Source organism: Bufo bufo, chromosome 3 (assembly GCF_905171765.1).
Source record: "Bufo bufo chromosome 3, aBufBuf1.1, whole genome shotgun sequence".
NCBI classification, from domain to species: Eukaryota; Metazoa; Chordata; class Amphibia; order Anura; family Bufonidae; genus Bufo; species Bufo bufo.
In genome coordinates this window covers 513,789,742-513,804,100 of record NC_053391.1, presented here as the reverse complement: position 1 = coordinate 513,804,100, position 14,359 = coordinate 513,789,742, and the positions used below count along the sequence as shown (strand labels likewise).

At 44.4% G+C, this 14,359-nt stretch overlaps 1 protein-coding gene across 1 annotated transcript in view; it reads left to right on the top strand.

Annotated features, from left to right (window-relative positions):
* The window catches only part of PIBF1 (progesterone immunomodulatory binding factor 1), a 264,396-nt gene that overhangs the window by 16,055 nt on the left and 233,982 nt on the right, over positions 1-14,359 (top strand). Inside the window, 3 exon segments of the mRNA XM_040425363.1 lie at positions 8,204-8,384; positions 8,386-8,403; positions 13,126-13,245. Of these exon segments, the coding sequence (XP_040281297.1) occupies positions 8,204-8,384; positions 8,386-8,403; positions 13,126-13,245 (319 nt within the window).

The window sequence follows — 14,359 nt, the reverse complement described above, 5'->3', positions numbered from 1 at the left end:
GCGCGGCTGTATTCGGCGCATTTGAGATCTCAGCTCGGAGCGGTCAGACATTCAATGCGCATGCGCGGCTGTATTCGGCGCATGCGCATTGAATGTCTGACCGCTCCGAGCTGAGATCTCAAATGCGCCGAATACAGCCGCGCACGGCGCATGCGCGAGAACTCGTCCGCTGCGTCACACGGAGGAGGACATGGGCGGGCTGGAGGGACGCGCTGGGCGGCGGCTGTGTATGAAGGTAGACGAAGCCTCTAGGTGCTAATGACGCCCACATAGCACCTAGAGGCTCATTAGCATATAGATATAAGTTAGTTTTTTAGCAAAACCGCTGCCCCACAAGTGATTATAGTAGGATGGTTGGCCAGAGCAGACACTAGCGGATCGCTAGTGTCTGACAGCTAATTATGTCATACCAAGTGATAGAAACCCTTTAACTTCAAGAGAAGAGAAACTCCCAGACAGTCTGGTAATGCGGCTAGAAGGAACAAGGGGTTTCTTTTTTCAGGAGGAGAGGCCTCTAAAAAACCTCCGCAATGACGCCAGACCCCCGGTTGGAGGTCGTCTCTCCCTCTTCGCAGAGCAGTGGCGGAAGATCTCGAACAGCCCTTAGATTCTTTCAATCATTTCAGAGGGCTATTGCCTGAACTTCCTAAGAACTCCTCCAGAGAGATTCGTTTTGACGGACTATCGCTCCAGCCCAGAGAAGCTAGAAGCATTAAGTCTGGAGATTTCGGATTTACTGAAGAAAAGGGTCCTGCAGGAGGTCCCAGCTCAAGAGAGGGAGACGGGATACTATTCAACGCTTTTCCTTGTAAAGAAGCCAAATGGCACCTTCCGTACTATAATAAATCTGAGGCTGCTCAACAAATACCTGGTGTACGAGAGGTTTCGTATGGAGACTATCAGTTCCATAATCCCAAATTTATTTCCAGGCTGCTACATGGCGACCCTGGATCTCAGGGACGCTTATTACCACGTTCCAATCCATCCCAGTCACCAGAGGTATCTAAGAGTAGCAGTTCAGTTCCCGGACAGACTCTTACATGTACAGTTTCGGGCCCTGCCGTTTGGGTTGTCTCAGGCACCCAGGCTTTTCACAAAGATTGTAGCAGAGATGATGGCTCATCTGAGGGAGAAGGATCTGATTGTCATTCCCTATCTAGACGATTTCCTCCTTCTCTCTCGAGAACCGGATCAATTAATCGATCAGACTTCCTGGTTCAGGGAGGTGCTGGTGAAGTTGGGTTGGAAGTTAAATCTCCAGAAATCCAATCTTGTGCCAAGCCAGATATGCACCTTTCTGGGGCTACTCCTCGACTCCCAGAAACAAACGTGTTTTCTTCCAACTCAGAAAATTTCTCTGCTAGTCTCCAGGGTTCAGGACATTGCAGCCCACCACTCCATCTCTTAAGAGAATCTATGTCAGTTCTAGGCCTAATGACGGCCGCAATCCCGGGGGTGGAATGGGCTAGCGATCCTCATGGCCTTGAAGAGGAGCCTCCACCTCTTAAAAAGCAGAAATATTTTGGTCTACTCAGACAACATGACGGCAGTAGCTCATATCAATCGTCAGGTGGGGACCAGATCTCCAGACCTAATGTCCCTCACCAAAGAGATTTTCGAGTTAGCAGAGGGTTTCCTTCCATCAATCAGAGCAGTACACTTAAAGGGAAAGGAGAATGTGACGGCGGATTTTCTGAGCAGGCATTGTGTTCGACAGGGGGAATGGTCCCTGAATCAACAGGTCTTCAGCGACATTGTGGCTCTTTGGGGTCTCCCGGTGGTAGATCTCTTTGCCACAAGGGGAAACAGAAAAAGTGAAAAGTTTCTTCTCTCTGTCCCATTAGAGTGGCCCACGGCGGTGGACGCATTGGCCCAATCATGGAGAGTAGGCCTCCTGTACGCCTTCCCTCCTATAAAACTACTCCCAAGAGTCCTGAGGAAGATTCGAGAGGAGAAGGCCCTAGTAATTACTATAGCCCCCTTTTGGCCCAGGAGGGTCTGGTTTTCCTGGCTAAGGAGGATGTCAGTAGCGGATCCCTGGGTACTTCCTGTCTTCCCGGGGCTACTAGTGCAGGGGCCGATACTTCATCCAGAGTTAGAGAGCCTGCACTTGACAGCCTGGCTGTTGAGAGGCGGATCCTAGAGATGAAGGGTCTCTCTGGGGAAGTGATAAACACCCTCTTGTCCAGTAGGAAAGCTGTTACTTCTAAGATCTATTTGAGGGTTTGGAGGGCCTTCCTTAGATTTGCAGATAAGCCAGTTAATGTCTTGGAGCCCCCCGAGTTGCCTCTAGTCCTTAGCTTCCTCCAGGAGGGCTGGAATAAAAAACTGAGGCCTAGTACTTTGAAGGTTCATATCTCTGCCTTAAGTGCTCTCTTTGAGTATAAGTTAGCAGACCACCCCTGGATTAAAAGATTTGTAATTGCAATTTCTAAACTTGCTCCCGTCCAGAAGTCTAGAGTTCCCCCCTGGGATCTAAATCTAGTCTTGTCTGCCTTAACCATGGATCCCTTTGAGCCTATTGAGGATATCTCAATAAAGATCCTAACCTATAAATTAGTTTTTTTGCTAGCCATTACTTCAGCTAGAAGAGTGGGTGAGATATCGGCCTTCTCAATCGAGAGACCATATCTTAATATTTTAGAAGATAGGGTTATTTTATCTCCTGACCCTGCCTTCCTTCCAAAGGTTTCATCATCCTTTCACCGGTCTCAAGATATAGTTTTACCTTCCTTCTGTTCCTCACCCAAGAATCAGAAGGAAAGGGAATTCCATTGCCTCGATGTTAGAAGGTGTCTAATTCAATACCTTTCTGCCACTCAGGACTGGAGGTCGTCCTCTAAACTTGTGGTTTCTTTTCAGGGACAGAAGAAGGGCTCCCCTGCTTCCTCTCAGTCCATTGCCAGATATATAAAACAAGCCATTTATCTTGCATATTCCTCTAAAGGGGTTCCTCCTCCTGCCGGGTTTGGAGCACACTCAACAAGAGCGGTGTCTACATCCTGGGCAGAAAGAGCTTCCGCTTCTATTGACCAGATTTGCAGAGCTGCTACGTGGAGTTCTTCTCATACCTTCTTTAAGCACTATAGACTGCAGCTTCCTTCACAGGAAGGTTTAGGGTTTGGGCGTAAAGTCCTCCAAGCAGTTGTCCCACCATAGATAATCTCGCCTAGATATCCATGGGTGCTGTCATAGGCGAGGGGGGAAATATAGGATTACACTTACCGGTAATCATTTTTCCTTGAGCCTATGACAGCACCCGCCTAATACCCTCCCAAAAAAAAAAAAAAAAAAAAGAATAAATAAATATATATATATATATATATATATATATATATATATATATATATATATTATAGAGAGAGATATACGTGTGTGTTTACATATACTTCTATGTACACACGGATATAAGCATTTGTCGTAGATTTGTTGTGGTGTAGTCTGGTTTTTGTCTCCTTAGTTCTTGGAATAGGACTGGCATGTTGGGGGTTGTACCTCCCTTTTGAAGAGGCTGTGCTTCCTGTTTCCTGTCCTGAGGAAGGGGGCGGATGCTATCCATGGGTGCTGTCATAGGCTCAAGGAAAAATGATTACCGGTAAGTGTAATCCTATATTTTTTGATAACTATGGGCCCAAGCTTGATAGGACGTCGCATTTATGATTATATTTTCGGAACTTTGCTAAATTCCTATGAAAGTGAATATGCAACACGTTCTGCATTGTACTGTATTATATAATAGTTACCATATTTTCACCCTATAAGACACACCTAGGTTTTAGAGGAGGAAAATAAGAATTTTTTTTTTTGGATCAGTCCTCAGAACAGACCCCCAATTTAATAAGTCCCCCAGTCAGACCTTAGATCAGACCTATATGGGAATGACCCCCATGCTCAGATCAGACAAAAAAAATCAACTTGCCTCTCCTGCTCCGGACGCCACCACCGCTCCTCACATCCAGTGCTCTTCTGTGCGCAGTCACAGCGCAGCAAGCTGCCGAGGACCAGGCGGTGAGTACAGAGCCCCGGGAGTGACGCATTCACCACTTCCCTGTCCTCATGTACTTATGAACTCTTACATAATGGAAGCCCTCATTAGTTTTCACCCCATAAGACGCACTAACATTCCCGCCCCCCAGTTAGGGAGGGAAAAAAGTGTGTCTTATAGGACGAAAAATACGGTAATATTTTTATTTAGAAGCTGGAGTTGGATACAGTGCATTTCTACCAACTCAACCCAAAAGTGACTGTCTCCACAGCAGTGACACTATCAGCTATTATCTACAGCAGCCTCTACGTGTGTCTCTCCTTCTCACTCACTCTGCTCCTCATCTCCTGTTATTTGAGCCTTCTTCCACCCTCTAAGTAGGCAAAAGAAGCAAAACGTTCGTTAAATGAACACATAAGGCCCCTTTCACACGGACGAGTTTTCCGCGCAGGTGCAATGCAGGAGGTGAACGCATTGCACCCACTCTGAATCCGGACCCATTCATTTCTATGGGGCTGTGCACACGAGCGGTGATTTTCACGCATCACTTATGCGTTGCGTGAAAATCGCAGCATGCTCTATATGTGCGTTTGCGGTATGATTTTCACGCACGGTTGTTAGGAGACGATCGGGATGGAGACCCGATCATTATTATTTTCCCTTATAACATGGTTATAAGGGAAAATAATAGCATTCTTAATACAGAATGCATAGTACAATAGCGCTGGAGGGGTTAAAAAAAATGGCAGCTCGACATGCATAGATTCTGGTGTACATAACGATGAATCATGGTAAAAGATCATGTGACGGACCATGTGATGACCGGAGTGACGTCACCACAGGTCCTTTTCCTGTACACAACAAAGAAGAAGACAGAAGAGAAGCCGGGCTGCGCGAGCAAGTGGATTAAGGTGAGTTAAATTTATTTATTTTTTTTAACCCCTCCAGCGCTATTGTACTATGCATTCTGTATTAAGAATGCTATTTTCCCTTATAACCATGTTATAAGGTAAAATAATACAATCTACACAACACCGATCCCAAACCCGAACTTCTGTGAAGAAGTTCAGGTTTGGGTACCAAACATGCCGATTTTTCTCACGCGCGTGCAAAACGCATTACAATGTTTTGCACTCGCGCGGAAAAATCTTGCATGTTCCCGCAACGCACCCGCACCTTTTTCCGCAACGCCCGTGTGAAACCAGCCTAAGAGGGAGACATATCAAATCTAGTGCAGGTAACAATCGGGTTGCTTCTTTTATTTTGAAAACCGTCTCTGGAGAGTGAGAACTTAAATCTGATGTTTCATCCGAAGTCTATTCGCATAAAACTTTGTTTCAATACTGTACGGAGCGAGCTCTCCATACATATTAGAATGTATTGGCTCAGATGAGCCGAAGTTATTACTTCAAATGGTACCTTGGAACTGAACCCGAGTTCAGGAAATGTTTTTTTTACAGCATAAATCAATTTCTTCGCAAAGTAATAACTTCGGCACATCGGAGCCAATACATTCTAAGGGTCTATTCACACGTCCGTTTTTTCTTTCCTGATCTGTTCCGTTTTTTGCTGAACAGATCAGGAAAGAAAAAATCAGACATTGAGCTGTCCGTTTTTTTCCAGGACCCATTGAAAATGAATGGGTCCAGATCTGTTCAGCAAAAAACGGAACAGATCAGGAAAGAAAAAACGGACGTGTGAATAGACCCTAATACTGTTCGGAGCGCTTGCTCCGTACAGTATTGAAATGAAGTTTTATGCGAATCAACTTCGGATGTTTCATTTGCTCATCCCTAGTTAAGGTCACAAACTCAAAGGCGGAAATTTATCAACCCCCCTCTGCCTTTTTGTGCCATTAAAAAGAAGCAAAACCATGGTTTTGGGACTTTTTAAATGCCGTTGCAACTGCCATTTTTAAGCCTCCCTGGCCAGTTTTTAAAAAGGGGGTGTGGAGAGGGCGGCACATTCATCGTCATGTACACCAGAATCCATGCATGTCGAGCTGCCATGGATTTCAGACTGGAGCACTTCAGTGGTAAAGGGCTTTGAAAAAAATTAAATACCGCATCCGGTATTCTGGATGATACTGGAAAGACGGATCCGGTATTTCAATGAATAAGTCTAACGGATCCGGAAAAAAAAGATATCCGTTTGCATATGGATCCGGCAGGCATGCTTCCATAACTTCCATGCCTCCCCCGGCAGGCGCCGGTCCTATCTAGACCATCATAGCACACTTTGGTCTTGAAAAATCAGGGCCAAACCCGTGGTGCTGATAATCTCTCAGATGTGCTTAGATTTTCTTCTTAGCCTGTTATTATTCAAGTCATTGCATGAAAGGGGTCATAAGATACAATCCTTGTGGGTATCTGCTTTAAATACTCATTTCAATACAGCCAAGATGTTGATAGGTGAGAGTCTGGCCTGGCTAGCACATACAACATGCCTTGGAATCCCATGTGTTTAGCATGTTGGCCTTAGATCTTCTACAATACGCGAGGTGCGACTCTTCCCATGAAGGTTTGTAGCGCAGACTGTCTTTCCTCGCCCTCTCCTTCTGTTCTATTTCCTTTTTTTGATTGTGTATTGCTTTTTAATGTAGAATAATTAACGACGCTTGTTTTACACTGTAACGTTATATCTTTGTCTTGGTTCATTGTTATTCATTTTCAGATTAGAAAATCCCCTTGGTAAATAACTACTGGAGATTTATTATTACAGATGGTGTTTGGAAAGAGATGGAAATAATATTATTTGCATTATGACACACCTGTTTTTTTCCCCTTTTGAGAAGCAGGCGACTCTTTGATTAATAATTGTGTTGCTAAAAAGAGTCAATTAGAACATATAGAAAAGTGGTAGATAAACCATTCTTGTCGGCTGTACTATGCTGCCCTCCCTGAGACGGTAGTCTTACACTTCTGTACTTTTATGCCACTGACAAGCCAAAGTCCGCAGCACCCGCCAGCGATGCCAGAGAGTTGAGTCCATTGCTGTTCCCTTCCCCCGTCCTCCTCTGCGTCCGGTCAATGATTGACAGGTTTCTTTAATATTGTGCATAGAAAGGAAACCTGTCAATCATTGTTCCAGACAAGGGGGGACGGAGACTGTCTCAGTTCTGCTTACTTCTCTGCCCCTCTCCATAAATTTCTGTGGGATGATGTAATCTGATCCTTCAGTGAGCAAGTGGCCCATCTGGGTCTCTGAAGATGGATTTATCACAAAATGTTAGTTTTATGAAAGGTGGGAAGAAAAGAGCAAAGCATTTTTCTCTGTTAATGGTACTTTCACACTAGCGTTGTGAGGATCCGGCAGGCAGTTCTGTTGCTAGAACTGCCTGCCGGATCTGGAAATCCATATGCAAACAGATATCTTTTTTTTCCGGATCCGTTAGACTTATTCATTGAAATACCGGATCCGTCTTTCCGGATCCGGAATTAAATTTTTTTCAAAACTAGAAAAAACAGCGCATGTGCAGACTGGAAAACCGGATCCGGCGATGCGGCAGTTTCCAGAACACTTGGTACCAGATCCGGCATTAATACATTTCAATTTCAAGTGCGGTAGTGTTCCGGGATTTTGGCCGGAAAAAATACCGCAGCAAGCTGCGATATTTTCTCTGGTCAAATACCGTACAAGGGACGGAACAGAAGACATCCTGATGCATACTGAATGGATTGCTTTCCATTCAGAATGCATTGGGACAAAACTGATGCGTTTTTTTTTCGATATTGAGACCCTTTACCGCATGAATGCCAAACCTGCGGCCCTCCAGCTGTTGCAAAACTACAACTCCCAGCATGCCCAGACAGTCTACAGCTATCAGCCTACAGAAGGGCATGATGGGAGTTGTAGTTTTACAACAGCTGGAGGGCCGCAGGTTGAGCATCCCTGCTTTACCGGATTTCAATACCTAGTGTGAAAGTAACCTAAGACATATTACAAATATCCTTACGTGGGCCTGTGTTATTGATTTGTGAAAAGTCAGTGACCATTTAACCATGCCATATGTAAAATATGTCATTTTAAGAGAGGGTATTCAGTAATCATTGTCATTTTACTAGTGTTCCCACTTCATAGTTGGGCCCCATGGAGCAAAGCTAAAAAGCAGCAGCGAAGAGACCACATAGCTATTATATGTTGTAGGTCTGCAAACATCTGGCCATGCGTGGCTCCATCCATGTATCACAGGGATATAACCTTTCCCATTGCATTTAGAAAACATCAAGAACAAATGAAGAAAGAAATGGAAACAATACTGTCCAGGCTCAAACAATCAGAAGAAACAAATCGTCAGCTGCGAGAGCGTGCAGGGAGCATACGGCGTAGCTTACGTGACCTGCAGTTAACGAAGGAAACCTATGACAATCTGCGTGGCCTTCCTGAGGACCAGCTCTCGTATTCCTGAATATGTATCCGTAAGTCTAGAACACCAGAAACCGGGGGGTGGGGGAATATTTGAAGTCCGTTTACCTTGAGTCTGTGTTGAGTACTTTTCCACCAAATTTATTAAGCGGCACACGTTGTTTGAGTTTGGTTCATCTCTAAACCTAACACTTTTAAGCCTGTTTCACACTTGTGGCAGGGGATCTCAAAACCGAAATGAAACAGATCCGTTATGATTTTGCACATCAGGATGCATCCGTTCCGTTAGGATGCGGTTGCGTGAAATCAAAAACGGATCCGTCACTAAATACATTGAAAGTCAATGGGTGACGGATCAGTTTTTAGGCTCGTAAAAAAACGGATCAGTCACCATTGACTTACATTGTTTTTAGTGACGGATCTGGTTTGCTCTGCTCTGATGACCGGACACAAAACCGCAGAGGTTTTGTCCGGTCACACAAAACGGAACGCTGACGGAATAAAAGACCTCCTGATGCATCCTGAACGGATCTCTTTCCATTCAGAATGCGTGAGGACCAAAGAGAACCATTTTTTTTCCAGTTTTGAGATCCTCTGTGAATCTACTCCAGTTTTCTGCACCACTCCCTACTGGAGTGGCTTTGCAACATTTTGAAAAGCCCCAGTCATACATCTGGAGTGAAATTCATGAACATAGATAACCATGCCCTCTTTTTCGCCAACGTTTTTAAAACTGGAGTGAGTGGTGAATGTGCACAAGTGACCTCAAAAAGTCCCGAAAGCCCTATTTTTGCAGACAGAATTCTATAGTGTCGGGCGTGATAAATTCCCCCTATGGAATGTAAAACAAAGTTTATTCATTATACAAGTTTTATACAATACGCTCACTTTGTCATCTTAAAAGGGTTGTGCAAGAATGGGTGCTGGCTCTCCCCGCTCCTACTCCTCCTGGCCTGCGATGCTCCAATGAGCTCCCTCGAAGTAAACATCCATTTTGACATGGGTACAGTCAATCACTAGCCGTGCGTTGGTGACCAACTCCCCCTACGTCACGACAAATCGTCACATGACGCAAGGCGATCCATCACCGCCGTGGCCAGTGATTGGCTACAATGGAGCCTCACAGGCCGAGAGGAGAAGGCGCGGGGAGCCAGTGATCAGATTGATAATATAACCCAGGGAACTAAATTCTACTTCAGTACCCTTGTCCTATCCTTAGCTGGCTGAAGGTGTTGCTCCAGAAAATTCTTCATTCCCTTTATTACTTACAAGGCACAGACTGCGGCTGTGTATGGTATCGCAGCTCCAGTCACTGCTGTGCCTGATAATAAAAGGGACGTGGACCCCCACCCATCTGATATTATTGATAATAACAGACCTTTAAATGCTGCCGCACGTTCAGTCAAAGAAGTGGATTCAAAGAGCAGTAGTATCAGTCCTTAATACTTTCTCTCATTTTCTGATCCACTCCATATTTTGGCTTCAGAAACTGCAAGAAAAAACCCCCCCATAAACAACAACAACAACCTGAACGCGTGGCCTCGTGGTTAGTGCTCTGAGCAGTAATATTTGCAGTTGTTGATCCATGCTTGCTGCTGTAATTTGTGTTGTGTCCACTTGGGGGAGCTCACATTACAGCGACGTGAAGTTTTTTCAGCGAGGTTGCTGATTGCTTCTGTGAATATATGTACATATAATACATGTAACATATAATGCAAAGGTTTCCATTGTACTGTATGAAAACTAAAGTCTTCTATAGGAGTGTTTTAAATACCATTGGCTTCGATATTAGAAACATGGAATTGTGATCTGTGTACCTGCAGTGCTGTTCCGTGTAATGCATGGCTACATAGTAGAATATATGTGCTTATATAGTATTATAGTACCTTTTAGTGCATACAGTATGCTTACAGTTACTAATAATCTGTATACACTCAATACAAGGTTTCAGCCCTTTCCCAGGGTTTTTCTTAGGCAATGTGATACAAGTCATGAAGGGTCTATATACACCATGTGATACAGTAATGTAATAAAAAAACTGCTAATTAAAATGATTCTATATGCATACTTGCACACGAACTACAAATTCAAATGCATGAGTGTCCTATAAAGTAGTGTTATGGATAGCAATGTATGAGCATGCAATATTCTGTGCTAAAATAGTGCAATTAATGACAAGAATAAAGCCGGCCATGTAAATAAGATCAGCTGGGATATGGCAAATACGTAGCCCAATCTGGCAGATTGAGCCAAACTCCTGTATTTTCAGCCAGCCACAGTTTAAATTTTCCAACCTAGAAGGTCAAATTGTCGTCATACAGAAGTCTGCCATTGGCCATCAATATAGTAGACCTTTAGACCACACCGTGTTTATGAGGCTAGATGGCATATATCGGACGCATCAGCCATAAGATGGGCTTGGAGAAGAAGCGTCTGTGGTAACAGGCCTCCTTCAACTGTGCCATACACCGTTCACATGCACACCCTTGGTCAGCCATATTCAATTGGAGCAATTCCAAAATGCTGTAACTTGGCCAGTCGGACAAGCCTAATCCGCATCCATAGCAGTTGGTAGTCGAAGAGTTTTACCGTACTCGCCTCTTTCTCCATAGTCATTCTCTACCATCAGTCCACATCACTGCATTGGTGACTTGCTGGTATACGCCATGTAACAGCTGCAGCCAATCACCAGTCTACCTCCGAAGGCAGTGATTGGCGGCAGTGTTTCGGCAAGTCACCATTGCAGTTTGTAAACTAGGAGAACCGGCAGCGTAGAGAATAATCCTGGAGAAATGGGGAGGAATACCCTCATTTATTTTTTTATTTTTTTTATTTTACAGCATGTGGGGGCTTGTCCTAGTTTTTAATCCTCTTGGACAATCCCTTTAACCTATAAAGTTTACATAGTAAAGCTTAGCATGGATTTCTGTTAGGTGTCTCAGCATTTTATGGAGAAGAATGAAGACATATTGTCGAGCTCTGTATTAGGACCACATGGTGGCGTAGGCTTACCCATTCCTCTACCTTGTACGCAGATAAAAGTCCAGAATCGTGGTGACCCATTTCCTGTAAATCGCATATTGCTTCGCCAACATACACAAGTGTGCACAAGAACCTAAACAACCCTCGCCTCGTTGGAATATGCAGAAGAAACAGGATTGTGTCCTAGTGGGCACTCAGAAAAACTTGAAAGAGAATATGGATGTGCATTCTTCTATGACTTTTTGTGCTTTTAAAAAGCACAAAAATTGGCTATTTTCCTTCCTGGTTGCAGCCAATGTAATTGGATGCAGAGAGAGGATAGCTGATAAATATTGCATCACATGGCGGTGTCCGCATTCCTCCGATCCACAAATTATAGAATGTGCCTTATGCATGGCTGCAAATTGCGGACCCATTAAAGTCAAAGGCAGCATGCACACGGCCGGTATCTATATTTTGCAGATCTGCAATTTGTGGAGTGCTGTGTGCATGAGGCCTAATTGTCACAGCTTCTAACAGTAGACATGGCTGGAACGGTAAAAGTGCGACCACTTCAGTAGATGAATGTGCACAATACTATACAGATTAGACACCAGGGGGCGCCCTTATAATGAAGTAAAGAGAATAGCTCACATCTGGGACATTGTTGTAACAAATGATGTTTAAATTGCAAAAGTAACAGTTTTTTCATTCTAAATTATTCAAATGGCACATATGGCATAGAACAGGCAAAAACAAAAAAAACTGTTTCTTCTATTTAAAGAAATACCCCTCTGTAATGGAAGTGTCCCCTGAAGGTGAACATGCACAACTCTGTATTGATCAGGTTTTTATGTAGTTTTTGAATGATAAAGAGCCCGGATTGCTACACAATGCAGCCTAAGGGACAGAGCCTACTTCCTCTTTTCCTGTCCAGCCCTGGTTAACTGCTTGAACACCACGGACACCCCTGACGGGTGGGGACCTACCTTATAGGCTATCAGTTATGGCTCATTCACACGACCGTACGGTCACCATGCCCATGCTGCGGACCGCAAATAGCAGTCCTTCAAACATGGGCATCGGTCATGTGAACTCCGTGCTGCAGTACTGACCCCTTGACTTGAATGGGTCCGCGATCCGCAAGATACGACAAAAGATAGGACACCTAGAGCAGAGCCGCTAGGTGTAACAGCGACTCCCCCGTTGCTCCTAGAGGCTCATTTACATATATTAAAACTTCATTTTTCTCAGCAATGCGGGCACATATCAACATGGGACCAACACAGATGTCTTCAGCTGCCAAGTGCACATGTAACAGGTCAACCAGCTTCATGGCTACAAATCCGCTGACAGGTGCCCTTTCATAGCCACAGTAAGCACTGGCCCGGGGTGGTTAAAATGATGACAAAATCTGAGAGGCCCACACTCTAATGTTTCCATAACTCGCAGGCAAGCTATATTATTTCTGTAACTCGGGAGTTAGCATAGTTTTCTGGGCCTTTTTGCTCCTATTTACTACTATGGGAGTTACAGAAAGGATGGGGCGCTGTCCACTCGGCCATCTCCATACCTCTGCCTCCCCAATAAATGCACCCCTCCCATGTCTGTGGCTAACTCTAGCCTGTTTGAATATTTTGACATAGTCCATTGTCTCGATTCTTTGAGGGTCTTTACAGTATCCGTCTCATAGACACTAATGCCAACTGCGGGCGGAGTAGCCACCATTATAAGGGGGTAAAGCTGCAGTTTCCCATATTTCCAATCGCCGTTCTCAGTGTGATAATGTGACATGTCTGTTTTGCCGTTTTCAGGTCCGTTTCTTTGAAGAGGTCCAACCACTGAAAACTAAAATAAGTGATCTTCAAATGAAGAATGACCAGCAGTCTGAGGAGATGAACGGATACAAGCAGCAGCTTAAGGGTCTGCTCGAGGTGCGTCATCGCTTTCTCACAGGTTATAGCTAGGTTTCCAGACCAGTTTATAGTGGGATATTGTATTGTAAATGGGAATGAAAGGGCTAACCGCGGTGGCCATCCACATGTCCCATATGCTTCTTGCATTATGCAGGCCCCTGTGTTTGATTGTGTATTTTCTCTTGCTTTGCAGGATTTTAGCAATGCAAAGTAGATGTTGTTAGCCGGCTTCTGTTTTACTACATCTTCAGATTTATTTCTCTTGGTGGGTAATACTGACCTATGGCTTAGTCAATATTTGCCTTATGAACATGGAAACCACATAAGATAAATCTAGCTAAGCTTGTTTTTCAACTTCTTCCAGATGTTTTGCATGGTGTGTGTGTTTGGTATATTTAGCTCTCTTTTGATTGAAAAGGTCACATTTTACAGGTATGTGACGTGTATTCTTTTATACCACCATTGTACAGCCATAAATCAGCATGCACCTTTGTGTATTTATATCTCATATATGTGGCATGCACGTATGTCAAGATGTATTATAACCTCAAATGTTTGGCATCACTGTCAACATGCCCTGCGTTCGTCACATACCAGTATCAGCCGCAGGCTTTGGTTTCATGTGCCAGCCGGTACATCAAGCTGGTAATATATGTCAGGCTACTTTCACACTGGCGTTTTGAATTCTGTTTGTGAGATCCGTTTCAGGGCTCTCACAAACGGTTCAAAACGGATCAGTTCAGCCCCAATGCATTCTGAATGGATAAGGATCCATTCAGAATGCATCAGTTTGGTTCCGTTCCGCCTCCATTCCGCTCTGGTGGCGGACACCAAAACGCTGCTTGCAGGGTTTTGGTGTCCGCCGGGCGATGCGGAGCCAAACGGATCCGTCCTGACTTACAATGTAAGTCAATGGGGGCGGATTTGTTTTCACTGACACAATATGGTGCGATTTAAAACGGATCCGTCCCCATTGACTTTCAATGTAAGTCAGGACGGATCGGTTTTGACTTTGTTCTTCAAAATGCAAACGGATCCGTTCTGAACGGATACAATCGTTTGCATTATAGGTGCGGAGCCTTCTGTGCAGATACCAGACGGATCCGCACCTAATGCAGGTGTCAATGTAGCC